This window comes from Actinia tenebrosa, unplaced genomic scaffold, assembly GCF_029948245.1.
Source record: "Actinia tenebrosa isolate PJP-AT-01 unplaced genomic scaffold, QUT_ActTen_1.0 PGA_scaffold0__85_contigs__length_37466705, whole genome shotgun sequence".
NCBI classification, from domain to species: Eukaryota; Metazoa; Cnidaria; class Anthozoa; order Actiniaria; family Actiniidae; genus Actinia; species Actinia tenebrosa.
The window spans coordinates 12,126,632-12,153,026 of record NW_028292569.1 but is presented as its reverse complement, the minus strand read 5'-3'; the positions used below and the strand labels follow the sequence as shown (position 1 = coordinate 12,153,026).

Here is a 26,395-nt window from a genome sequence, read left to right as displayed (position 1 = left end):
ATGATATTCAATAGATATTCAATGGTTCACTCGAGAACCTCCAAGTGTGCTCTACGTGTCCAGTGGAGATACAGCGAGACTTGTGTGGGATTACGATGTCAGAAATAGAACTGCAAAGTTTGATCCATATTCACCAGAGTGGGCTCTTTATGATACAAGTGGAGGAAGAATAGTTATGGGCGTCGAGGATGGTTACAATGGATGGAAGTTCATTATAAACAAAAAGTGTCCCTTAAAACTGCGTGGTCGAGTCAGTAAAGAGTCCACTGCTACTCTGGTCATCTCTAATGTCACCGAAGCTGATAATGGGATATATGAATGTAGTCTGCTATTAATGGCAGGTTCACCGATGAGAAGTAAAGTACAACTTGTCGTAACTAGTAAGTTCATGGTTTCCATACATATTACCACTTGTTGTCAGTGGTAAGAGATATTGAAGGGTTTACTCTGAAATATATTAATCCCTAGGATACTAATCAAAAAGCTTAATTGTTATTTTAGTTATTATAATTCTGGATCAATTTTCTTTTTTTTTTTTTAAGCTAAGCCACGCTTCAAGGCCGATCCTTTCCTTTCAACTAAGTTTGTAAATGAATACCAAGATTTTGTTATCAGCTGCACCGCCATTGGAACCCCAACACCAAACGTCACGTGGGTAAAACTACAAAGTGTTTCCAAGAAGATCATAGGTCAGGGACTTGGTCAGGCACTGCTGTATATACCTAACATTACTAGAACTGAAAGTGGATTATACCGATGTCTTGCCGTTAACAACCCAAACGAACACCCAGAACTCAGAGAAATCACAGTTGTTGTTTGGTGTAAGTTAAAGATATGTTTAAAGTATTAAAAAAAATTAAAACGCGGACCATATGCGATTTAACATTGCGCGCAATCTTGCAGGTCGATTTTTTATTTATTTCTGGTTCGGCGTGTTTCGGGGGCGCATAGCAAATGGCAGGATTTTTTTGTTTTGTTAATTTGTTGTCTTTTTCGCTGGTTCCCTTCTAATTGTTGCACTCTTTCAATTTGTTGTCCAGATAAACCCACTATAATTAGTTTAAAAAACTCTACTGATCATGATACCTTATCAACTGAAAAGAGACTCACCTTACATTGCCTGGTTGATGGTCTGCCCACTCCATTGATCAAATGGTATGATCCTAAAGGAATGCAAATTACCAAGGGGGTTAGGAACATTACTGGCGGTAGCATCTTGACACTTCTAACATATAGCAGTGATCAGTATGGAATGTACGAATGTCGAGCACAAAACGAAGTTGGATTTGACCAACATTTCATATTTTTTTCAAGAAAAGGTAAGAGATGTATTTTTAAAATATTCCAGTTTTCTCTCTACAAAAATGTGCTAAAAATAACACCCCCTTCCTCTGTAGCAATATAAACATACTGTTGTGGAAAAAGGTTGGAGAGGGGTAAGAGCAGAGGGGAGTGTAGAGCCAAGACTTTTCCTTTTTCTGTTACGCTTTGAAATTGTTAAAGAGCCCTGTTCACAGGATGTTTTTTTTTTTTTGTTTGTTTGTTTATTAATTTTGCGGTTCTCTCAACAAATATCGAATGCGAATGAAGTAAGCGGGAGCGAACTCCTTTCAATTTTTATCTTTTTTTAATATATCAGCTGCTCCAGCATTGTCATCGCTACAAACAATACCAAATAACCTATTGCCTTTATCAACAGGTAATCAATCTGACCTTATATATGGTTATATATGCACCACCTTGTGCCCACGCTCTTAATACAACTTGGGCTACCTGTGGTTAGATGGCAAAACAATAAAATCCCTTTTCATTAAGTAATCGAACTATTCAATGTACAACGATTGTTCCTGTCTTCTATAAGATGGTCGTCGTCATGTGATGGTGCAAATCCTCTATTACGAACTCTAAATTATTACATTATACATACATGTATGATGTAATTTGCATGTGAATGTAACTATTATAATTTTTTCTTCTTTGAAGGGTGGGCAATATCAACTACAGTAGAAAGTAAGCGAGAAGAGAAAAGGAAACAGATTACTAAGTATATGCCATTTTTCCAAGGCACGTCAAAGTCTACTGATTTTTGAGCTTGCATCAATAACACAATATTTCATTACTTATTATTTAATCATTTAAAATGCTTAGTATAACGATTTTCATTTGCGACTCTTACTAGAAATTGAGGAACTAGCCTTTTTATGGCATTATTGAGGGTAATGAATTCTAAGATGAATCGATAAAGCTTTATTTTATTTTATTTTTTATTTTTTCATTTTACAGAAAGAAATTTTGCAATTTCCAACTTGTCAATAACGTGTGCTGTAGTAATAGTAATTGTCGTCCTCATAACATATGTTTACATCAAATTTAGAAGAAATTCTTTTAAAGGTATGTACTTTGAATGTCTGTTTTTATTCTTTCTTGTCTTTTGTTTTTATCTTTGCTTGGTTTACGTTGTATTCCTTATATCTTAATTTTGTCACTTCGCTTAGCGCGTTTGTTTTACTTTATTATTTATTATTTATTGTTTATTTCTTGCTTTGTTTTCTCTTTATCCGTGTTTTCACGTTATTTGTCATGTCTCAATGGAAAGCGTTTACGTTTTACTAGTGGATTCATAATTAACGTGGCTAAATGTATTAGTTTCAGATAATACACTGCATAGAAAAATGGATTTGCGTACCTGAGCAAATGTTGTGCAAATCTATTATACTAAAATTGACACAAATTTGTTTCCAAGCCAAATTTGGTCCAAATGTAATTTTTTTATCCCAATCAAATGTGAGTAAAAGTGTAGCATTCTTGGTATTTGCATCAGATTTGACAAACATTTTATTTCTATAACAAATACTGGGTTTTACAAAACATTTGCCACGAAAGCAAATTTGGTCCAAATTTAAATATTTGTGTCCCAATCAATTGTGAGTAAAAGTGTAGCATCATTGGTATTTGCATCAGATTTGACAAATATTTTATCCCTATAACAAATGCTGTGTTTTACAAAACATTTGCCACGAAAGCAAATTTGGTCCAAATTTAAATATTTGTGTCCCAATCAATTGTGAGTAAAAGTGTAGCATCATTGGTATTTGCATCAGATTTGACAAATATTTTATCCCTATAACAAATGCTGGGTTTTACAAAACATTTGCCACGAAAGCAAATTTGGTCCAAATTTAAATATTTGTGTCCCAATCAATTGTGAGTAAAAGTGTAGCATCATTGGTATTTGCATCAGATTTGACAAACATTTTATCCCTATAACAAATGCTGGGTTTTACAAAACATTTGCCACGAAAGCAAATTTGGTCCAAATTTAAATATTTGTGTCCCAATCAAATGTGAGTAAAAGTGCAGCATCGTTGATATTTGCATTAAATTTGACACATATTTTATCCCTATAACAAATACTGGGTTTCAGATAGGATTCGATATGCCACATACATGACGTCACTCTTTCTGTTCCAGAATACCAGTAATCTCACAGCATAAAGATTTTTCACATACATGACGTCACTCTTTCTGTTCCAGAATACCAGTATTCTCACAGCATAAAGATCTGCCACATACATGACGTCACCCTTTCTGTTCCAGAATACCAGTAATCTCACAGCATAAAGATCTTTCACATACATGACGTCACTCTTTCTGTTCCAGAATACCAGTAATCTCACAGCATAAAGATCTTTCACATACATGACATCACTCTTTCTGTTCCAGAATAGCAGTATTCTCACAGCATAAAGATCTTTCACATACATGACGCCACTCTTTCTGTTCCAGAATACCAGTATTCTCACAGCATAAAGATCTTTCACATACATGACGTCACTCTTTCTGTTCCAGAATACCAGTAATCTCACAGCATAAAGATCTTTCACATACATGACATCACTCTTTCTGTTCCAGAATACCAGTATTCTCACAGCATAAAGATCTTTCACATACATGACGTCACTCTTTCTGTTCCAGAATACCAGTATTCTCACAGCATAAAGATCTTTCACATACATGACGTCACTCTTTCTGTTCCAGAATACCAGTAATCTCACAGCATAAAGATCTTTCACATACATGACGTCACTCTTTCTGTTCCAGAATACCAGTAATCTCACAGCATAAAGATCTTTCGCATACATGACATCACTCTTTCTGTTCCAGAATACCAGTAATCTCACAGCATAAAGATCTTTCACATACATGACGTCACTCTTTCTGTTCCAGAATACCAGTAATCTCACAGCATAAAGATCTTTCACATACATGACGTCACTCTTTCTGTTCCAGAATACCAGTATTCTCACAGCATAAAGATCTTTCACATACATGACGTCACTCTTTCTGTTCCAGAATACCAGTAATCTCACAGCATAAAGATCTTTCACATACATGACGTCACTCTTTCTGTTCCAGAATACCAGTAATCTCACAGCATAAAGATCTTTCACATACATGACGTCACTCTTTCTGTTCCAGAATACCAGTAATCTCACAGCATAAAGATCTTTCACATACATGACGTCACTCTTTCTGTTCCAGAATACCAGTATTCTCACAGCATAAAGATCTTTCACATACATGACGTCACTCTTTCTGTTCCAGAATACCAGTATTCTCACAGCATAAAGATCTTTCACATACATGACATCACTCTTTCTGTTCCAGAATACCAGTAATCTCACAGCATAAAGATCTTTCACATACATGACGTCACTCTTTCTGTTCCAGCATACCAGTAGTCTCCTTGCATTCATACAACACCAGATATACATGTAACCAAAACATATATAAACCAAAAATGAGAACAAATATAGGATAGCAAACTGTATCATTTAGTGCTGTTGTTCTTTGGAAAACACTGCCAATGCATATCAAAAACTTAAAAACATTTTCCTTTAAAAGAAAATTAAAAGATCACTATCTTTCAAATCAGAGATTATAAGTATTTCTAGTGTACAATATAAGATTTATCTCAACTAGAGTTCTATTCTGCTTTTTCTTTATTTATATGATATTAATATATATTTTTAAGTATCTTGTATATCGGATTGTAAATGAATCAAAGAAGATTCATTAAAACCATGTAGATGGCTCCAACACTATATATTGAATGCTTAAATGGCTGGAACCAGTCAACATTAAGCATAAAAGCATAATTTTTTGCTGCAGCTAAAAAAGGTTTTCCATCTACATACTGCCATTCTTTCCATAGTCTACCATCAAATACATCAGCAAGAAATGATTTTGGTACATTTCTATCACGCCAGCTCTCTAACTTTGTCATGAAATTTGGTCGTTGTAAAAACTGTTCCAGAGTAGACACTATGCTATTGTAACAGTACACTTTGTAGGGATATAATCTAGATTTTCCACCTTTCAAATGTACCTCTCTCAAAAGTGATTCATTGCATTGTGTTCGACGGAATTGCTGGCGATGGTGTGGAAATTCAACAAATGTGCATTTCTTTGTGACATGCTTTCCAAATTGTAGAGTGTAACAATCATCAAAATTATACAGATTCTCACATTTTGGACAAGCTACAAACTTTATGAATTTATCTTGATTTAGTCCCAATTTGTTCTTGAGCAAATGCAATGACTTTGGAATCAGCATAGCCAAGCCTGTTACCATGGGAACCATGGGCACCGTTGATCCCAGTGCTTCAAAGAAAGTTTTCAAGAAACTCAATAGAATATCAATTGCATTATCTGAGAGACTACAAAATGAAGACCATAGACATACGAATAGTAGCAGCCAATGAACAAGACCTTTTACTTTATCCAATGTACCCAAAACATTAACATCCACTGAATACAGGTTTTTATTGACCCTGAAATCACAGTCAACGTCTATGTCGTTCAGGTCCCATACTTCCTGTAGCTCTGGTCTCCTTTCGTGATATATAAATTCATCATCACTCTCTCCCTCAGAAAGACCAACTAAGTTTCGATCTTCCGTTTCTAATTCTGCAATGTTGACACCTACCAAAGCAAATATATTTTTATTAAGCATAGTTTCATAACAAACTGTTATTTATTGTAATAGGAGAAATAAAATAAAACCCATGAAAAAACTTAAACAACTTTTTTTTACAGTTAAAACTTAAAATACCTTGAGGATTTCGATCTTCACAACTCGAAGTCGCTTCAAAATCTATACTGTTGTCCCCATTTATACTCAAGCTTGTATCACTATCGGTATGTTCTTCTTCGGAAGATTCACCGCATATTTCCCACTTATTCTCCTTTTTTGTTGAAATATAAATCTACATGTTGTCTGAATGTCCTCAAGGAAACAAACTCTTTGCAGTGTTCACAGTATTTTCGCTTTGAATTTGACGGCATGTTTCTCGGATTTGTTTCATGGTTGTCTGGCGGGAACTGTACCGGAACACAGGAATCCCATACCGGTATACCATTTAAATTATTGTCACGTGTCTGGTCAAGTTTATCAGTTGATTTTAAAAGGGAGTTGATTTTAAAAGGGAGCGTTTGGGAGTGTAGAGTGCATTCAGTCAAACTGTTGAATAGTTAGATAAATGTATCTTATAACTTAGATGAGTATTTAGTTGACGTCAACTAAAATATTAACTAACTTATCTAATTTAGGTGACGTCAACTATTCAACAGTTTCACTGAATGGACTCTATGCAAACAGGAAATACCGATCATATTTCAATTAATAATTATGACCTTTGAAATTCATATCATGTAAGAACCACGTGCTGTATTTACTTTAAGCCAATAGCGTTACAGCTTATCCAAACAGCGCAAATCTAACCAACCGCATGCCAGAACTAAGATCACTGAAATCTAATACTCGAACAGTCTTAAGGCGCGGTAAACTTGAGTGTGTGGTAGCCACTTTCAAATATCTTTTGTCCAGAACACGTGTATTCCTTGTTTCAAACTGAACGATCGTGGTAAAAAATGGCCAGACTGCCTCCTAACAAGCCAAGTCGTCGTCGTGATCAAGATAAGAGAGCCAGCAAGAGTCAGGGAAAGACAAGGCCGCAGATCACCGATCCAGCTGAGCATGCGGGTAATTCTTCAACTGACACAAGTTTAATTCAAGAACCTCTGGAAGCTAGTACCCCAGTTCTTAATGAGACAAGCCGAGTTTTGCCAAGTGGTGGTTCACAGTTGTTCGAAACTCCGCGCACAACTGCTACCGAAAATCATCGTAGGTCAAGCTTCCTGAGCCTCCTTCCACCAAGAAATACCACGGATCATGAAGATCACGGAGATAGCCAAGCGGACATCGCTAATCAGTTAAACGAGTTTTTTAAAAGGCAAGACGCCTTCAACAAAAGTATAGAAGAAAAAGTTCAGTTAGCGCTGAATGAAACAGCAGAGAAAACAAGGCAATCAAAACGACTTCCCAAGGAACTATCGGTAAGTCAATCAACAAGCTTTGAATTTTCTGTTTCGCATTAGTTTTGGCGCGCAAAGTTAGTTACGGTTGATGCTGCAAATTTATTTTACCATGCATTACTTGTGGTCTGTTACAAATCCCGCGCTGTGATTAACAAATTGCTAGTGATCTCTTATTGGTAGTAAACACGTAATAGCTAAAAGGTTTCAACCCAATGTATATATGTATCTTCTTTAGACTTGAACGATTGCACCTTGAGCTCTCGTGCTTTACACCCTGAAGCGAGATTTTTACTGATTAAATATCAATGTCAAAGGCTACGAAATTTTACTTTTACTGGTATTGACTTTTCGTCTGTTTTTATCGCAGAGCAATGTAAGAGCAGTTTATGACAAAAGCGATAAAAAATGGGACTTGTCAAAAAAGTAAGTCTTTATTATATTCATACTGTTTCAGTTATTGTCATTGGAATTACCCTACCTATACCTAAACAATCAATCGCTGGTATTTATTACAGATTCAATGATCAAGATAGGGAAATAAATGCCGCGATCTTGGCAGGAGTTCGAAGCACTGATTCAAAGACTTCTACCGCGCTAATTATGAGTAAGTTTTTAAATTAATGATAAGTGATCCAAGACTTTATAGCTTACACAATTCCAATTTTGATTAACAGGAGCAATGAGAGTGCATTTCAAAACAAAAAAGCGGCAAAGACAAAACAAAGAACAAAAGAAAGACTCGCAAGTGCTGAAAGAGCAAAGAAAGCGTTCGCGACTGAACTCGGTAAGTAAAAAAGCACATCAAACTTTTTCGTGAACAGCTTGAGAGTTGAACCTTTTTCTCATATAATATAGTAAAACAATGGTTTCGGTTTTCAATTTGTCCCGTTTGACCAGTAGGAAAGGTATCTTGAAAGGTTTCTTGGCCTTTAATGAAACTCGCTCACAATAAGAAACAAAGAAATTTTAATAACAATAGGCGATTTCTTATTACTTCTGATAATTTTTAGCACCCGGGCTAATAAAGAGGACATCTGGTATACATGAGACAATTAATAAGCAAAATAAATATTTACTGATTTTCCAGGGTTAATATTCAATCATCGAATAACAGAAGAGCTAGAGTGAATATAATTTCCCCCAGTGTGTATCTTGTCTCATATGACGCTGTGACTATTCATTACCGCTCCTTTGTTATCCGACGATTGAATTATTAGCCTTGGAAATCGATACGCGAGGCCATTTTATAGGTTCAAATTCCAAAGTACTGTGGTCTAATCATGTCGTATGCGCAATCCATTACATTATGATACCACGTTTGACAATGTTATTTGTCGATCCTTCTCGTCTCTTCTCAGAAAAAGGCCAATCGTATCAAAGCGCTCAACCAGTCTACGTCCATAGCTGAGGATGACAACAAAAAAAATACTGCAACGTCATGACAGTGGATTTTATGTCCTCGGAAGAGTCGGCATCCGAAGACGAGTTAGATGCCGAGGATCCATCGGAAGAGTCCGATTCGGAAGAAGAGGGGAGCAAAAGAAAGAAAAGGGACTTCTTTCTTTTGAAACCTCTCCCATGGAGAAGCGAGGAGGTCACTAAACTGATGAAAGTTTTGGACAAAAAGTCAAAGAGGAGGAAATCTCAAAAAAGTCTTAACATGAGTTTAGAGAGAAGGGTGGGACCTCCTTCTAAGAGATTGGCTCACATTGATGCCCCAGCCTTTTCTCTTAAATAGGCTAATTGATTGAGTGAATGCGTAAAAAGCTAATGTGGCCAGACCATTGATTAATATATTATCAACAGCATTTGGCCGAAATAGCTTTGTACTCATTGAATACATTAATTGATGCATTTTATTTTCCTATCGGTATTTCTAATTATGCACGTCCTTAAATAAGGACGGCATTCACAAATTAGCCTCCATAGCGATACTTCATGTTAGTACGATCATTGTGATTTAATATGCGGCCGATTATTTTCAATAGACCTAATCGGCTAGCGTGTTGCTACGTACGTTGCCACCCAATTCAATTCTGGGAATGTTTCATTGGTAGTTATATTTTGGTTTTAGAGTTGAATTCGTAGAGACAAACTATTCTATTCCCAGAAGGTTTGAATTGGGTGGTAACGTACATAGCAGCACGTTAGCCGATTACGTCTATTGAAAGCCCTTTACGAGTTGACTTGTTGACAACCCCAAAAACGTCCGTCAAAATGAAGTATCAATTTGTTGCAGTTCAGGGAGACAGGACAAAACAAATGTCAAAATGAAATTGTAATAATACTATTTCTGTCATTATTGTCAAAGAGCAATAAATTTTTTTCTTGATGTAACCTGAGTATCAATGCAATGTTTGGTTAATACATTAATTTACAATATAAATATTGAAAACATCATGCATATAGCGAGTATAGGTGGTACACATATGTTCACTGGAAATGCGAGCAAATTTCGTTATTTATCTCGAAAAGAAACATGATTTTACTCACATTTGCTCCTGAAGCAAAAATGTTCAAATACGAGTTTTGCGATGCATAGGCAGCCTTGAAAATATATGGCAGTTGACATAGATTTGTTTAACTAACAAACGCGAGCAAATTTGGTCGTTTACCAACAAAGCAAAGCAATTTCTGTATACTTAACTTTACTCACATTTGCTCCTGAAGCAAAAATGTTCAAATACGAGTTTTGCGATGCATAGGCAGCCTTGAAAATATATGGCAGTTGACATAGATTTGTTTAACTAACAAACGCGAGCAAATTTGGTCGTTTACCAACAAAGCAAAGCAATTTCTGTATACTTAACTTTACTCACATTTGCTCCTGAAGCAAAGGTGTTCAAATACGAGTTTTGCGATGCATAGGCAGCCTTGAAAATATATGGCAGTTGACATAGATTTGTTTAACTAACAAACGCGAGCAAATTTGGTCGTTTACCAACAAAGCAAAACAATTTCTTTATACTTAACTTTACTCACATTTGCTCTTGAAGCAGAAAACAATCAAATAACCAGTTTTCTACACATTTGCTTCGTTTTCAAATATTAAAGATTATTCACATTTGCAGATAGTCAATTTTGTAGTAAATATTGAGTTTACTAACAGGTTTGCACGCATGCAATTTTAACGCAAATATACAACAGCACTAACATTTTACTCTGATCGCCAAATCTAAATCAAAGACGGCATTTACCGGCTTTGCTTCATGCGCAAAACCGATGGCAAATCACAGATTTGTACTGAAGCAAATATAAGCAAATTGGAACAAATGTGGTATTTACTTTAAATTTGCTTCACATTTGCGGTGCAGGAAATCCATTATTCTATGCAGTGATAGCAGAGAAGAGATTACGAGGTGATGTAACTATGACTACGAGTAAATCCAATTGCTCTATATTGCCAGCTAATACTGAATAAAGTAAAGCTATATCCACTGATACAGATTGTCCAAGAAGAACGAGAAGTAATAAAGGCACTGCCACACGGTGCAACATTGCGCTCAACATTGCAGGCAATGTTCTTTAAGTAACATAGTTTTCTACTTCAGCAAATTTGCATACAACAAATTGCGTCGTGTTTGATGGCTCGCAACATTAATTGCATGCAACATCGCGCCCAATGTTGCACCGTGTGTCCGTAGTTTAATACCACGATTTTACTTGATATTCTTTGAAATTCTAAAATATTATTGTGTGCTTTTTCTCTTACAGATTTGCCAGTCCTGTTTTGGATCGAATAGCTCATGAGGTATGCCAATAATATTTTATATCGTTTTGATTCTTCCCTTAAAAAGAATGACAAAGTTATTTTATTATGTTTTTCATTTCTATTTTTCCTTCAATTCCTTCCTTCTCTGCTTTTCCTTCATTCCTTCATTTTTGTTTGATTGTTTAGTTATTTTGCTAATTACCGGTTTTTTGATGTCAGGACGAAAGACCAGTTCCTTTCACTACGATGGAGCAATCGACTATAAACAACGTTCTATCCAAAAATGCATCGAAGACATCGCCAAACGAAGACTACGAAAGAATATCAGAAAAATGGGAGTCATCCAATGACAATACAGGAAATTCAAAACAAGGAACAGGAGACGACGATGTTCATGGGTCACAAATCCACCATGACTATCAAGAGCTTAAAGATGATACTTTATTGTCCAACACCCAATGCTACCAGGCTCTAAACAGGACTGTGCACGTGTTGGTGGATGACAGTGCTTTAAAAATAGAACCTGTAATGCCTCCTCCAAAATACGAAGCATTAAACTTTTTAAATCATCCACAAAACTCTGAATATCAGAAACTGCATCTTTATGCTTATATTGGGAATAAAAAGTAAAACCACAAATATAATTTCAAGGTGGTTTTCTAAGTTTCATTTTTGTGGTGTAAGTTCATCTAGTGACGTCTATAGCGTCGTTGTTTTAATTTGTTTTCCTTTTTTTTTAATAATATATTGTAAGATAGATGTACTGAATATCCAATGAGTAAAAGAAAAATGTATTAACCCTTAATCAACAAAAAAATACATTTTCAAAAAATCTTTCTTATTCTCTAACCTGTGATTTTTTTAAACTAAATAACTTTGTACATCTTTTAGAAAGCATCAAGATAATACGCCTTAGTTGATTTGAAGGCATGTGCTTTTTGCTTACGATTTTTATTTATGAAAGTATTCGTTATCGTTTGAGGTTTTTTTTTTAAAGCTGTAAGGTAACGTGTTTTTAATAAGATTATTATATTTTCCAAGGTATCACACATATATGGTTTATTTATTTGTTTTTGTTTTTGTTTTTTTTGATTTCAACCTTTTCTTAACTTCTTACATAATAATAACTATTTTTTTACTTATTCTATGTATGTATGTATGTATGTATGTATGTATGTATGTATGTATGTATGTATGTATGTATGTATGTATGTATGTATGTATGTTTGTATGTTTGTATGTTTGTATGTTTGTATGTATGTATGTATGTATGTATGTATGTATGTATGTGTGTGTATGTATGTATGTGTGTGTGTGTGTGTGTGTGTGTGTGTGTGTGTGTGTGTGTGTGTGTGTGTGTGTGTGTGTGTGTGTGTATGTATGTATGTATTTATTTTTGGTTCCAAGAGAAACTCGTAGTATTCACGGAACACAGCGAAAACAAGCATTGTTACGGGAATATAGTTGAGGAATATAAAACGCACTCGCATATCTCGTTACGGAGATACAATAAGTTGGTAGCTGACGTTGAGCAAGAGAGAAGCAAGCTTAGGAACTCGAGGCATAGTTGAGCGCTTCTCTTGCTTTTCACAATACAGAGATATAAGCATAGGTTCCATATAGCTTTCGTAAAATATTTTGCGGGAGCGTGTCCCTGTCCTTTGATATAAACACGATGGCCAGCTAATCAGCGCGCGTGTTCAAATATTTTATAATGCAATTTACAGTTGGAACATAAGCTGTAGGAAAATATTTGGTTTGTGACAGGGAAAATGCTTGTTAGTAGACCAAATAAATCACTAATTACTACCTTAGATCTGTCTATCTATGTCTTATTGATTGTTACGTGAATTATTTTGGTCTACTAACAAGCATCTTCCCCGTCACGAACCAAATATTCTGCTACAGCCCATGGTTGAAAGAGCCTACGCAGCAAGCAGTTGATTTAAGTTATTCATACAAATGAATATACAAAAGAATGCATTATATTTTCTGAATACATTACATAATCTTAGTAATATGTATAAATATACCATTTATATTATAAATTGACAAATAAAACATTTTCGGCCATTTCTGATTAGGCCGGGAACGACTCGGTGAGATTCGAAAGTGCAGGGGGTTTCTATTTTTCTCACTTTCTACCTCGGATTTTTTCTAATTTTGACACTTCCATTTTTGGTTTTCCTTTCTGGTATTGACAAAGGAATTATAAAAAGCAAATGAACGCTATTTATGAAAACGTCGTTGCTAACCGGCATGTGCCTTTTGAAACCATAACTTTGAAAAACTATTGTCAATAAAGTATGAAGTATTTTTACACTGAAACGATTGCATTGCTGATTTCATTGGTAACTCTTTCAAAAGGTAATCCTACGCAATTAAAGTTTAAATTGTTTAATTTGGCTAATTTTATTTGTTTCATGCGGATGATATGAATACATGATATTCAATAGGTATTCAATGGTTCACTCGAGAACCTCCAAGTGTGCTCTACGTGTCCGTTGGAGGTACAGCGAGACTTGTGTGGGATTACGATGTCAGAAATAGAAATGCAAAGTTTGATCCATTATCACCAGAGTGGGCTCTGTATAATACAAGTGGATTTAGAATAGGTACTATCGGCGTCGAGGATAGTTACAATGGATGGAAGTTCAGTATAAACAAAAAATGTCCCTCAAACCTGCGTGGTCGAGTCAGTAAAGAGTCCACTGCTACTCTTGTCATCTCTAATGTCACCAAAGTTAATGATGCGATATATGTGTGTAGTCTGCTGTTATTAGCGGGATCACCAATAAGAAGTAAAGTACAACTTGTTGTTACAGGTATGGTACATTTATTTGATTACTATACACCAAAACGTTAAACGCTAAACAAATAGCTAACAAACCATTAAGACCTATGTCGGTTTACTAACTGGACTGTATTCCATACCAAATAGCATATACTTAAGGGCTCTCTAAAGTTTTATAATTAATATATTCACTAATTTATTACACAGTTAATACTATACAATTATTTTTAATAGCTCCCAACTATTTGATGTATCCAGATCGTCCTCGCTTTACTACTCCTGTCAATTTATCTACGACTATAAATGAGGGATCAAGTCTGTGCGTCCGATGTTCAGCAGCTGCAGATCCTATGCCAAACATAACGTGGGTACGAATTTTAAAGAACCCAAAACTTATCAGTGAAGGATTTGTTGAAGCATTTCTCAGATTCACCAACATCACGAAACACCAACGTGGAACATATGAGTGTCATGCTACCAATAATCCAAACGAGGAGCCCGTTACAACGAGGACCGAAATATCAGTAAAATGTAAATAATTTCATTTTCTTTGACGACTTTGCATAATAATATTTTAAATTCACTGAGATGCAAATATTATCCAGGAAAAAAGGGAATGACAAAAACGTCATATAATCAGTTGATATATTCCCGCAAGGCCGACTGAAGGACAGACGGGCCATCCGATCGACGCTGACCATCACTGCTGACACTACCATCAACATATTATCATAACTACTCTTTCTGCTTTTATTCATCTTTGTTTATCATCGCTACTTTTTTCTTCAATAGACCCTGTAGAACCAGCGAATGTCTTCGTTTCAGACATCAAAGCAACTTCTGCAGTGATCAATTGGGACAGTCCCGTTGATGATGGAGGGAGCCCTGTCATAGAGTATAAAGTCAAAATCAACACAATTCCACCCAGAGAGGTTATCACCGAAACTACAGTTAACATAAGTCAAATCGTAGTCTGAGAATCGTTTCCAGTGCGCATGCGATTTTATCCCGAATTTTTCAATTTCAGCTTGGGCTATCTGTGGTTAGATTGCATAACAATAAAACCCCTTTCCACTTGGTAATTGAGCTATTAAATGAAAAATGATTTTACTGTTCCTGCAATCTATATTATGGCCGTCGCCATGTGATGGTGCAATTCCTCTATAGGTTGCTATCAATAGACGTCACTTCCGGTAATAGCTCTTTTTTGATGTCTTGTAGAATCTTGGAGGTTGTTTTGATCTCTTGTTTTCTGGTTTGTTGTCGTGAAAATAGTCAAATACAATAGTTTGAGGACTTGTATTGATATGTTTTGACTTAGCATCTGCTAGTTGCCCCCCAGTCATAATCGCTTGTTTGCCCCCCAGTCAACTCCAAAAAGTCACGTGATTGATAGTAAGCAATTACGAACTCTATATCATTACATTATACATATATGTATAATGATATTTGTTTGTGCGTAATTTGTTTAGTAAAAGTAATCGTTATTTTTTTCTTCTTTGAAGGGTGGCCAATATTAACTACAATAGAAAGTAAGCGAGAAGACAAAAGAAAACAGATTACGAAGTATATGCCATTTTTCCAAGGCACGTCAAAAAGTCTGCCAATTTTTAAGCCTGCATCAATAATACCATACAATACTACATTATTTATTATCTCATTATTTTAAATGTTTAGCATAACGATTTTCTTTCGCGGCTCTTAAAAGTACCATGCGTTCTAGAATGTTCGAAATTAGCCTTTTTTTATGGCATTATTGAGGGTAGTGGATTGTGAGAACTTTATTTTTTATTTAACCTTTCTTTTTACAGAAAGAAATTTTGCAATTTCCCACCTGTCGATAACGTGTGCTTTAGTGATAGTAATTGTCGTCCTCTTAACCTATATTTACATCAAATTTAAAAGAAACTTTTTTAAAAGGTAAGTACTTTGAATGTCTATTATTATTCTTTTTGTCTTTTGAATTGTTTTGTGCTTTTTCGTTTTTTGTTTTTGTCTTTGTTTGGTTTACGTTGTTTTGCTTATATTTTAATTTTTATCACTTCGCTTAGCGCGTTTGTTTTGTTTTATTTATTTATTTCTTTGTTTATTTCTTGCTTTGCTTTCTCTTTATCCGTGTTTTCACGTTATTTGTCATGTCTCAATGGAAAGCGTATAAGTTATACTAGTGAATTAATAATTAACGTGGATAAATGTATTACTTTCAGATAACAGAGAAGAGATTACGAGGTGATGTAACTTTGACTACGAGTAAATCCAATTGCTCTATATTGCCAACTAATACAGAATAAAGTAAAGCTATATCCACTTATACAGATTGTCCAAGAAGAACGAGAAGTAATAAAGGCACTGCCACACGGTGCAACATTGCGCTCAACATTGCAGGCAATGTTCTTTAAGTAACATAGTTTTCTACTTCAGCAAAGTTGCACACAACAAATTGCGTCGTGTTTGATGGCTCGCAACATTATTGCATGCAACATCGCGCCCAATGGTGCACCGTGTGTCCGTAGCTTAATACCACGACTTTACCCGATGTCCTTTAAAATTGTAAAATATTATTGTGTTTGTTTTCTCCTACAGAATTGCCAGTCCTGTTTTGGATCGAACAGCTCATGAGGTATGCCAATAATCTTTTATATCGTTTTGATTCTTCCCTAAAAAGAATGACAAAGTTATTTCATTATTGTTATTATTTCTTTTTTTTCTTCAATTCCTTCCTTCTCTGCTTTTCCTTCATTCCTTCATTTTTGTTTGATTGTTTATTTATTTTGCTAACCGGTTTATTGATGTCAGGACGAAATACCAGTTCCTCTCACTACGATGGAGCAATCGACTATAAACAACGTTCTATCCAAAAATGCATCGAAGACATCGCCAAACGAAGACTACGAAAGAATATCAGAAAAATCGGAGTCATCCAATGACAATACAGGAAATTCAAAACAAGGAACAGGAGACGACGATGTTCATGGGTCACAAATCCACCAATATTATCAAGAGCTTAAAGATGATGCTTTATTACCAAACATGCAAGGCTACCAGGCTCTAAACAGGACCAGGGTGTTGGATAACAGTACTTTAAAAATAGAACCTGTAATGTCTCCTCCAAAATACGAAGCATTAAACTTTTTAAATCATCAACAAAAATCTGAATATCAGAAACTGCATCTTTATGCTAATATTGGGGATAAAAAGTAAAACCACAAATATGACTTCTAGGTGGTTTTTAAAGTTTCATTTTTGTGGTGTAAGTTCATCTAGTTACGTTTATAGCTAATCAGCGCGCGCGTTCATATATTTCATAATGCAATTCACAGTTGAAAGAGCCTACGTAGCAAGCAGTTGATCTAAGTTATTCATAAAAATACAATGAATTTACAACAGAACACGATAGATTTTCTGAATACATTACATCAACTGAGTACTATGTATAGGCTAGATATCCCATTTATAATACAAGTTGACTAATACATTTTCTCCTTTTTTTGATTGGTCCGTGCATGGGTTTTTTGGTTTTCATTTCTGGTATTGACTAGGAAATTATAAAAAGCAAATGAACGCTCTCTATGAAAACGTTCGACTGCTGAATATCTCAAAACGCAATTGTTCGAGCTCATGCGCGGTATCTACAAGAAGCTGGTTTTCATCGCTGTTGGTTCTGTCACTGGGTGTTGGTACTGCCCTAGAGCAATCACCAGACTCTCTAGTCCATTTTAATGCGACCTTCTCCCTCGGGGACCGGGAATATGAGTTGGGCATGTGTGGTATCGATATTGCCTAATAATTAAGATATAATAAAATATAATGAATAATTTGCATATTTTTAGAAACAAAAAGTCGAAATTCACATTTTATGCGCATTCATTAATCCATGCAATAAAAAAATAAAACATTTATAAGATATCTAGGATGGGAATAATACTAAAACGTACATTTGCTGTCTAGTTATTCTTAGGATTCGTGCATTTTTTCTCCTTCCTTCCTTTTTCCTTCATTCTCTTCCTCCTTTCGTTTTCTGTTTCTACTTCTCTTCTTATCTCTCCTTGGTTAGTAATTTTACTCGCCACCATCATCTTTGCTTTGCTTTAATTATTTATTTATTTATTTATTTTTGCTGCGGAGGTAATACCTTAACTTCCATTCAACGTAACCGCCAATGCGAAAATAAATGATGATAATATCAAAAAAAAGCAGAGTAGAGCCATGGAAAGTAATATCGGTGTGACTAAATGAAGACATAGAAAACATGAGAATCTTTTGGTATACTTATGCTGCCTCAAGTGATTCTAGTTGCATCTTGCAGAAGAAGGAATATGATAAAATGTTGACTTCTATATCTGTAGCGCTAGCATTATGTAAAACGCTAGTACTACATATTAACGCTAGCTACAGTCACTTTAAAACACACCAACCTGGTCAGAATGAAACAATGTTCAATGCCCTTTTTCCTCGATATATGCTATCTAGCCACTAGGGGACACAAGGCTCTCTCTCTCTCTCTCTCTCTCTCTCTCTCTCTCTCTCTCTCTTGAACATCATTCTTACAAACACTCCAAACAGGGTTGCCCAGAGCGGTGTTATACACCTCTCTTTGAGTGACCACAGCCTGGTGTATGCTATACGCAAGATAGCTATACCAACAAATCATAAGCACAAAATAATAACATTTAGAACTTTCAAAAATTTTGATGCAAACAATTTTCGTAGGGACTTGGCGTCACTCCCTTGGGATAGCCTGAATGATTTAAAGGACCCAAATGATATGTGGTTAAAATGGAAAGAATTGTTTCTATCTATTATTGAATTGCACGCACCGTTAAAGCGGAAGCGCATAAGAAATAGAAGGACGCCTTGGTTGACAATTGAAATACGAAAATTGATGCTCGAACGTGACAAACTAAAACAATTAGCAATAAAGACAAACCAAAATAATGACTGGGAAAAATACAAAGCAAGTAAAAACCGAGTAAACAATGAAATCAAAAAAGCTAAGAAGAAATACTATGAAACTCACTTTTCACAAATCTCGAGAAATTCGAGCGAAGTTTGGAAAACAATAAATGAAGTCTTATCTCGAAAAAGTAAAGACAAAACTCGTATAACCTCCTTAAAGAGCGGGGAAAACACTATTTGTGATTTTCAAGAAATCTCTGAGCTTTTTAACGCTCATTTTTCTGAAATAGGGACAAAGCTAGCCGGTACAATCCCGGAAGGACCACTAAGCTTTAACTATTACCTAAATAAAGCAAACTCGACCTTTAAATTACAACACACGACTTCTGATGAATTATCTAAGATCTTAAACTCTATATCAAGTAATAAGGCAACGGGCTTAGACGGCATATCTGTGCGCTTGATAAAGGAAGGTGCTCCAATTATTATTAATCCCTTAGTTAAGATTTTCAATCAATCTATAGACAGTGGTATTTTTCCAAATGACCTTAAACTCGCCAAGGTAACTCCTATTCATAAAGCAAATGATAGAGATGATTTAAACAATTATCGCCCTATCTCAGTACTTCCTGCCATTGCTAAACTTTTCGAAAGAATTGTCTTCAACCAGTTATATACTTATCTTAGTTCAAATAACCTGCTCTCTGAAAAACAATCAGGTTTTAGACCACAGCACTCAACGACTACTGCTCTGCTGGAACTTACAACTGAATGGCTTACAAATATAGATGAAGGGAAGATTGACTGTATCACCTTCCTTGATTTTACGAAAGCGTTTGATACAGTTAATCACTCTATCCTTCTCCATAAATTAGCTAATTACGGCATTGCAGAAAATTCATTGAAGTGGTTTAAATCCTATTTAACTGAGCGAAGACAGAGATGCAACGTGAATAATACATTATCTACTATAAAACAAACCCTTTGTGGAATTCCCCAAGGGTCAATCCTAGGTCCATTATTATTCATATTGTATATTAATGATTTACCAAATAGTGTACATTTTTCAAGTACAAGAATGTACGCGGACGACACAAGCCTCACGGCTTGTAATACTTCCGTAAAATCTTTATCTGAGCAGATCAATTCTGATATTATTAGCATATCCAACTGGTTGATGGCAAATAGATTAAGCCTTAATTCAACAAAGACTGAATATATGTTTATTGGGTCTGACGACAAATTACGTCAAATAAGTTCCAAACCACATGTTTACCTTGAAGGTAAACAAATCGCACGTGTCCAAACAGCCAAAACCCTGGGGGTTGTAATCGACCAACGCCTGTCCTGGGCTGACCATGTCGATCATATATGTAAAAAAGTTTCATCAGGCCTGGCTGGCCTTAGACAGGTTCGTGATTACGTCCCCCAGGAGACGGCGATTGCAATATATAATTCGCTGATAACTCCTTGGTTTGACTACTGCGATGTGGTTTGGGATAATTTACCAAAAACATCAGCTGACAGACTCCAAAAAATGCAAAATCGCGCAGGCCGAATTATAACTAAGAGTAATTATGAAACTAGGTCGCGCGACATTTTAATGTCTCTAGGATGGGAAAATCTTCAAAACAGGCGGAAGAAACATAAAGCCACAATAATGTACAAGACTTTGAATGCTCTTGCACCTCAAAGTTTAAGAGACCGCTTTGAGTATCAAACTACAAAATATAATTTGCGGAAGGGAGAAAAGTGTTTAAAATTATCGAAACCAAACACTGAGTACCTCAAACGTGCGTTCTCCTATGAAGGTGCAAAAGCATGGAACTCTTTGCCTTCAGATATTAAGTCAGCTAGAAGTATGAGGGAATTTAAAAGAAAGCTTTCTTCTGTTGGACTCTCATAAACTTTTTTAGCTGTCTAAATTGTATTCTTATTTAACTCGACATTCTTGTAAAGCAATTTTTATATTGATAGAATTTTTTTTCGAGTATAAATAAAGTATCACTCACTCACTCACTCACTCACTCACTCTCTCTCTCTCTCTCTCTCTCTCTCTCTCTCTCTCTCTCTCTCTCTCTCTCTCTCTCTCTCTCTCTCTCTCTCTCTCTCTCTCTCTCTCTATCTCACCCATATATATATGCAGAATTCAGAAAATGAAATGTGTGGCAAAAAAAAAGGCATTCAGCTGCTGAAGTGCACTGAATGATCTATGACAAGTGGTTGTGAATTAAGTATTAGTGTAACGTTATTTTTAAAAGGAATATTATATATTATGGTGTTTTCAATTATTCATTTACCAAGCCGACACAACTTCGAAAAGCTTTCTGTTTCTTTCTTAATCTTTTTCTTTTTCTTTCGATAGTTTAATTTGTTTCTTTTTTATTTCTTTCATACCGCAAAGGAATTTTACTTACATCGATGGCGCGTATTGAATTGTTCTCCTATATATGTCGTTGCGTGCTTCTCTAATTAAAACAAAAACGGTATCGTTTTTGATCATGTGTTTTTGCGTTTTGTGCAGCACGAAGAGACACTGAAACCACAAGAACCAATAGCTTTGTAAACAGAATTTGAAACCCTCAAACTTGAACATCAAACCATTATTGATAGTATGCGGACCCAATTTCAATATCGAGAGTAAAGAGGACCGGATACCGCAAAACCGCAATTTCCATCAGAAGCTCATGATGTTTATCAAGTACTGGAGAGCACGATTATCATTATCTAGAATTTAAAGATTGTACATGATAAATGTTTAATTGGCTTGACGTGTGTAGCCGTTATATTTCCCTCTCAACAGGTAGCTAAACATCAAAGGTGTGCATGTTTCATTGTAGAATGCAGTCTGTACCAAGCGTGACGTAGAATTCTAGTTATCTTGGCACAATACATATATTGAATCTATCACGCATGAATTTTGTTATTCGTTACCCGCTGTTTATTGATTTAAGTTTATTTAGCTGGGCTCAAGCAAACCATTATTTTATATATGGTTTACGTTATCTTTTGTTCTTTGACAAGGTTTCGAAAGTTTGCACTTCCTATGCTAACGCTACCACGAAAACAATTTATTCAAAAAAGTCAAACTAAAGCGCTTGAGCCCAAGCTAATAAAAAATTGATTTTCCAAAAATCACCCTAGCTTCAATTCCCCTCAAATAGAGTTAAGTCTTTCGAATATTTTGAGGGGTCTTGAAAGTTTTACAGTAGTGGGAAAAACAATTTTTTTCTATGTGGTTTAAGAAGCTATAGAATCCCACACGCATTAAATTTGATCCATGAAAGTGAAATAGGATACTTGCCAATTTAAATATTGCATTATTTTGATCCATCATTGCTTCATAAGAACGATGGGGTTCTCTGTAGGTCTATTGATTTCAATGACGATCAAACTGTTACTCTTGAACAAGGCGCATGGTGATAATTTGTTTTTACTTGAGTTTACTTTCTCCGAGTTTATCAACAGGAATATTCACATTTATATATAATTTATAATTTATATTTTAAAATACTTTAGGTGCAGCCCGTTTCACAGTAATTCCACCAAGTGTTTTGTATGTGTCTGTAGGAGAAACCGCTAAGCTCGTATGGGATTAGTGTAGATAACAGGATGGAAGAGTTTGATGTTTCTTCACCAAGGTGGATGGTCTATGCTGAAAATAGCTACGTCTCTAATCGCACAAGAAAATGCATACAACAAGTGGAAATGGTATATAAACACCAATACATGTCCTGCTAGACTACTGAACCCTGTTCGAGTGAGTAAAGAATCTACTGCTACACTAGTAATCCATAATGCAACTCTGGCTGATAGTGGTACGTATGGATGTGTTCTGGTGCTGGCAATAAGAAGCCCCATAACAAGTAAAGTCTCGTCGTAACATGTGGGTATAATTCTTTCAATTTGTTGGAATTGTTGTTCTTGTTTCTATAAAAAAATTTTCTTGTTTGCTTTAGTTTTTGATTTTCCAAATTTTGAAATCTCGTTCTTTCGTTCTTTCGTTCTTTCGTTCTTTCGTTCTTTCGTTCTTTCGTTCTTTCGTTCTTTCGTTCTTTCGTTCTTTCGTTCTTTCGTTCTTTCGTTCTTTCGTTCTTTCGTTCTTTGTGCATACTATACCCTTTGCACTTTCAACTTTGCACTAATATGTACATTTTGATGGATATATAGTATGCATTCGATCTCAAGTCATTTCGTTTTTTGTTGTTTGTCGTATTTGTAAGGGCGACGACTGATATGTGCTTACATGTGCTATTTTCTTATTTACAGCATTTCCATCTTTATCGTTCAATCCGTCCTTTTCAAACATACCTGTAAACGAATCCCAAGAACTGCATATCAAATGTTCTGCGGTAGGAACTCCTATGCCAAACGCCACGTCGCAAAAAGTACAGGGTGATGTCTTTGATCAAGGCGTAGGGAATGTAACAATCGATATTACAAATATTACAAGATATGACAGTGGAATATACGAATGCTGTGCTATTAACAACCTGAGCAAACCTCCATTTTGTAAGAGTGTCTTGGTAACCGTCCAGTGTGAGTCTAACTGATATTTTTTTTAGATATACGAATATATGTTGTTACGTTTTTTAGCCAAAATGGTGGGGTGAGGGGGCGCTGCAAGGTTTGCAACAAATCAATATGATCACGATCAAGTTCATTGAAACAGTGCAGACTGAAAATATATAATTCACTCTCTTCACAGATGAGCCGCAAATAGATTTATTTCAGTCAAATGACACAGTTTCTTCATATAATGGTGGTAAAATCAGGATATACTGTTTGGCCCATGGTGTGCCCTCTCCTCTGTTCACGTGGTATGATCCCCGTAATCGATCAATAGGTACAGGATCTCATACTGTTACTGGTGTCGGTGTCTTGGAACTAGTGACCATCTGCCCCGACAGCTATGGGTTGTACAGGTGTAAGGCAGAAAATCTACTTGGTTATGATGAACATTTTATTAGTATTATTCAAACAGGTTTGGAGAACAATAATAAATAATTAACTTTAGATGGTAAAAGAAAAATGGATATATGGATGGATGGATGAATGGAAGAATGGATGGATGGATGGATGGATGGATGGATGGATGGATGGATGATGGATGGATGAATGGATGGATGATGGATGGAGGGAGGGAGGGAGGGAGGGAGGGATGCCTGCAAGGAAACTGGATTTATGCATGCATGCTTGGATGGATGGATGTTTGGACTTATTTACTCATAAACAAATAATGTCATCTATCCTCAGTCCATCCACCCTCTCTGATGCCAAGTAGAAATCACCATGGAATAACGACATTATCATCACAAACCACTACAGGTCAGAATTACCAATAAACATCTGATGAGCCACTTTAATTACTTCAGTTGAATTATTAACATTTGACTTGACATCCTAATCATCATTCAAAGGTCATGACTCAAGAGCCAAGCCTGGAGAAAGGTCTTGCTCGACATTATTTATTCAAGGTTATGCAAATGTTACATATATAATTATAAATAAAGGTTACATATATTTTAATTTATTTATTTCTATATATTGACACGTTTTTTTTTTAATTATTATTTTGCTTTACCCGCTACCCCGAGTCTGCAGGCACATACTGTGCGTTACCTTTAATCATTTTTTCTGTTTTCATCAGGTCGCACATTTCCAACAGTTCATTTCATAGTAACATCAATATCAATAGTTGTGAATATTATCATGGCGCTATTAGTGTGCTACATTTTCAAAAGGGCTGGCTTCAAAGGTAAACACTTTAATTCCAGCATACAGCGCATATCACGTAGTATTAATCAGAATCCGTGAAGTATGTAAAACAATTGATGATGATTCGATAGAATAATTTCAGATTTATATTTTAATATTTCTTTTTCTTTCTTTGTTTGATATCTGGCAACATTGTTTTATCGGTGTGTGTCTATCTTTTTACTTATTATCATTGTTTTAAATATATTGTAGTTTTAAGGAAGAAGAACGACAACGAAAGGTAAATTCACATGTTCAATATACGTACTGTATGTAATAACCCACCCGTTGCATATCCTCACTCCCCATGCAAAAACAAATAATTCATAGTTCACGCCATTTTTCAGGACTATAGCCAACTGAATTTTGATAAACGTTTTAAGGATTATATTTTCGCTTTTTAGGGTTTCAAAACCAGAAGAATCTTTTGAGATTGTAGAGGTGAGTTTAATACTATAGGATGCAGTAATAAGGAAATAAAAATGAAGGAAAAAAAGCCACAGGTTGATTTGGACTACGTTTTTAATTAATTTTTAATTTATTTAGGTGAGGGGGGGGGGGGGGGGGGTGTGGATGAAAAAAATTTAAGTTGTACTATATATCTGAATATGGACTACTCACTAACCCTTGGTCCCTTGACTTATTGATTGCCAACTTAACCTAAGCAGTAATAGGGATAGTAATGATGAAAAAGTAAATTATACACCGTGAAAAGATGAAAAAACTTACTTGTAAGTTTTTTCATTTTTTCACGGTGTATAATTTACTTTTTCATCATTACTGTTTCATTAGAAACACCGACGCAGCTCACACTAGTTTTTAGCTAGTTATATCTTCTTAGTAATAGGGATAGAGTAGATGTTTTGGGTTTATCTAACAAACAGGAAAAAAAAAAAAAAAATTGTTTTACTATATTCTTATATAATATAGGATAGAATCGAAATGGAAACCCACGAACCAGCAGCATCGAAAACATCCCACGAATCACCAAACCTCATACCACCGAATATTGATGTTGCAGCAGTATCGAGAGAATGCACTCCAACCTTATTGGACGAGAGGAAACCAAAAGAGAATCCTGCAAAGCAGCACTTTCTGTCAGGAACTCAGCATCTTTATCAACAGATAAATAATGGTCAATTATTCAGTCATTGTCAAGTGAGCACGAGTATCAGTCGCTACTAAGGGAAAATAATGAAATAGGGCTACCAACAAATGATCCCTGTGAGACAGCGCATAAACATGCTACATTGAATGTTAATCACGAGCAGCAAGGAACAGGATACCAACCAATACATCTGTATTCAAGTGTAGAAGAAAAGTAGTTGTATTAAAGTAATGTTGGTTTTATTAAAAGAAAAAACGAAAAAGAAAAAAAGAAAACGTTTCTACTAAAAATAAAATAAAAAGGAGGAATAAGTGAACAATAAGATAAGAAAGCAAAAGTGCAAAGGAAACAAAGCAAATATATCAAATTAATATTCATCTAAATATATTGTCAGATAATTCCCATAATTTTTCCCTCATTAAAAAATGCGATTTATTGCAAAACAAAAAAAGATGCTATTTTTAGACTTTCTTTTAAAGACTCGGCCTGGTGTATAAAATATGTAGTAATATAGTAATAATGGTAGTAATAAATAAAAAGACATTTAAGTGTATGTATAATGTAGTAGGCAACATCTACGAAAAAAGACTCGGGCCATGAGGTATGTTTTCCCTTATTGAATGACAGTAAACCAAAAGGCGTCTTCCATGGGTACGAACCCTCCCTCGAGCACAATACTTAACCACAAGGGGATTCCTTCAATATCGTGAAGGTTTAGATGCTTTCGAAATCAATGGTCATGTTTGAT

At 35.4% G+C, this 26,395-nt stretch overlaps 5 protein-coding genes across 11 annotated transcripts in view; 4 read left to right on the top strand and 1 right to left on the bottom strand.

The window, feature by feature from the left end:
* Nucleotides 1-26,395, top strand: part of LOC148913511 (limbic system-associated membrane protein-like) — a 73,244-nt gene that overhangs the window by 1,047 nt on the left and 45,802 nt on the right. The window contains exons 2-9 of one of the 5 annotated variants that reach the window (XM_089031000.1): nucleotides 15-380; nucleotides 543-821; nucleotides 1,041-1,319; nucleotides 1,640-1,699; nucleotides 1,984-2,064; nucleotides 2,284-2,391; nucleotides 16,470-16,506; nucleotides 16,683-17,812. In XM_089031000.1, coding sequence (XP_088887126.1) covers nucleotides 15-380; nucleotides 543-821; nucleotides 1,041-1,319; nucleotides 1,640-1,699; nucleotides 1,984-2,064; nucleotides 2,284-2,391; nucleotides 16,470-16,506; nucleotides 16,683-16,728 — 1,256 coding nt within the window. In that variant the 3' untranslated portion in view covers nucleotides 16,729-17,812. Of the gene's footprint in view, nucleotides 1-14; nucleotides 381-542; nucleotides 822-1,040; nucleotides 1,320-1,639; nucleotides 1,700-1,983; nucleotides 2,065-2,283; nucleotides 2,392-11,094; nucleotides 11,132-11,311; nucleotides 11,934-16,469; nucleotides 16,507-16,682; nucleotides 17,817-26,395 lie in introns of those variants that run through there. The other 4 variants (XM_089031009.1, XM_089031006.1, XM_089031017.1 and 1 more) reach the window with 4 other exon arrangements.
* Nucleotides 5,002-6,267, bottom strand: LOC148913522 (uncharacterized). The gene is made up of 2 exons (XM_089030975.1): nucleotides 6,116-6,267; nucleotides 5,002-5,985 (listed from the first exon to the last, which is right to left on the bottom strand). The coding sequence occupies exon 2, from the start codon at nucleotides 5,642-5,644 to the stop codon at nucleotides 5,063-5,065; it is 582 nt and encodes a 193-aa protein (XP_088887101.1). The 5' UTR covers nucleotides 5,645-5,985; nucleotides 6,116-6,267; the 3' UTR covers nucleotides 5,002-5,062.
* Nucleotides 6,251-9,717, top strand: LOC148913521 (uncharacterized). Its single transcript, XM_031696089.2, has 5 exons — nucleotides 6,251-7,398; nucleotides 7,748-7,803; nucleotides 7,896-7,984; nucleotides 8,055-8,164; nucleotides 8,739-9,717. The coding sequence occupies exons 1-5, from the start codon at nucleotides 6,934-6,936 to the stop codon at nucleotides 8,820-8,822; spliced, it is 804 nt and encodes a 267-aa protein (XP_031551949.2). The 5' UTR covers nucleotides 6,251-6,933; the 3' UTR covers nucleotides 8,823-9,717.
* On the top strand, nucleotides 13,355-15,472 carry LOC148913520 (roundabout homolog 2-like). Of its 2 annotated transcripts, XM_089031045.1 has the most exons (5): nucleotides 13,355-13,459; nucleotides 13,549-13,917; nucleotides 14,121-14,417; nucleotides 14,679-14,818; nucleotides 15,392-15,472. In XM_089031045.1, exons 1-5 carry the CDS (start codon nucleotides 13,399-13,401, stop codon nucleotides 15,404-15,406), a joined length of 882 nt encoding a protein of 293 aa, XP_088887171.1. In that variant the 5' UTR covers nucleotides 13,355-13,398; the 3' UTR covers nucleotides 15,407-15,472. The 2 variants fall into 2 exon arrangements, with proteins under 2 accessions (XP_088887171.1, XP_088887164.1); XM_089031038.1 differs by lacking the exon at nucleotides 15,392-15,472 and having other exon boundaries at nucleotides 14,679-15,361.
* Nucleotides 22,136-26,200, top strand: LOC148913519 (uncharacterized). Of its 2 annotated transcripts, none has more exons than XM_089031031.1 (10): nucleotides 22,136-22,201; nucleotides 22,302-22,668; nucleotides 23,052-23,321; nucleotides 23,491-23,628; nucleotides 24,039-24,110; nucleotides 24,203-24,259; nucleotides 24,433-24,540; nucleotides 24,753-24,780; nucleotides 24,944-24,980; nucleotides 25,470-26,200. In XM_089031031.1, exons 3-10 carry the CDS (start codon nucleotides 23,147-23,149, stop codon nucleotides 25,722-25,724), a joined length of 870 nt encoding a protein of 289 aa, XP_088887157.1. In that variant the 5' UTR covers nucleotides 22,136-22,201; nucleotides 22,302-22,668; nucleotides 23,052-23,146; the 3' UTR covers nucleotides 25,725-26,200. The 2 variants fall into 2 exon arrangements, with proteins under 2 accessions (XP_088887157.1, XP_088887153.1); XM_089031027.1 differs by having other exon boundaries at nucleotides 23,491-23,766.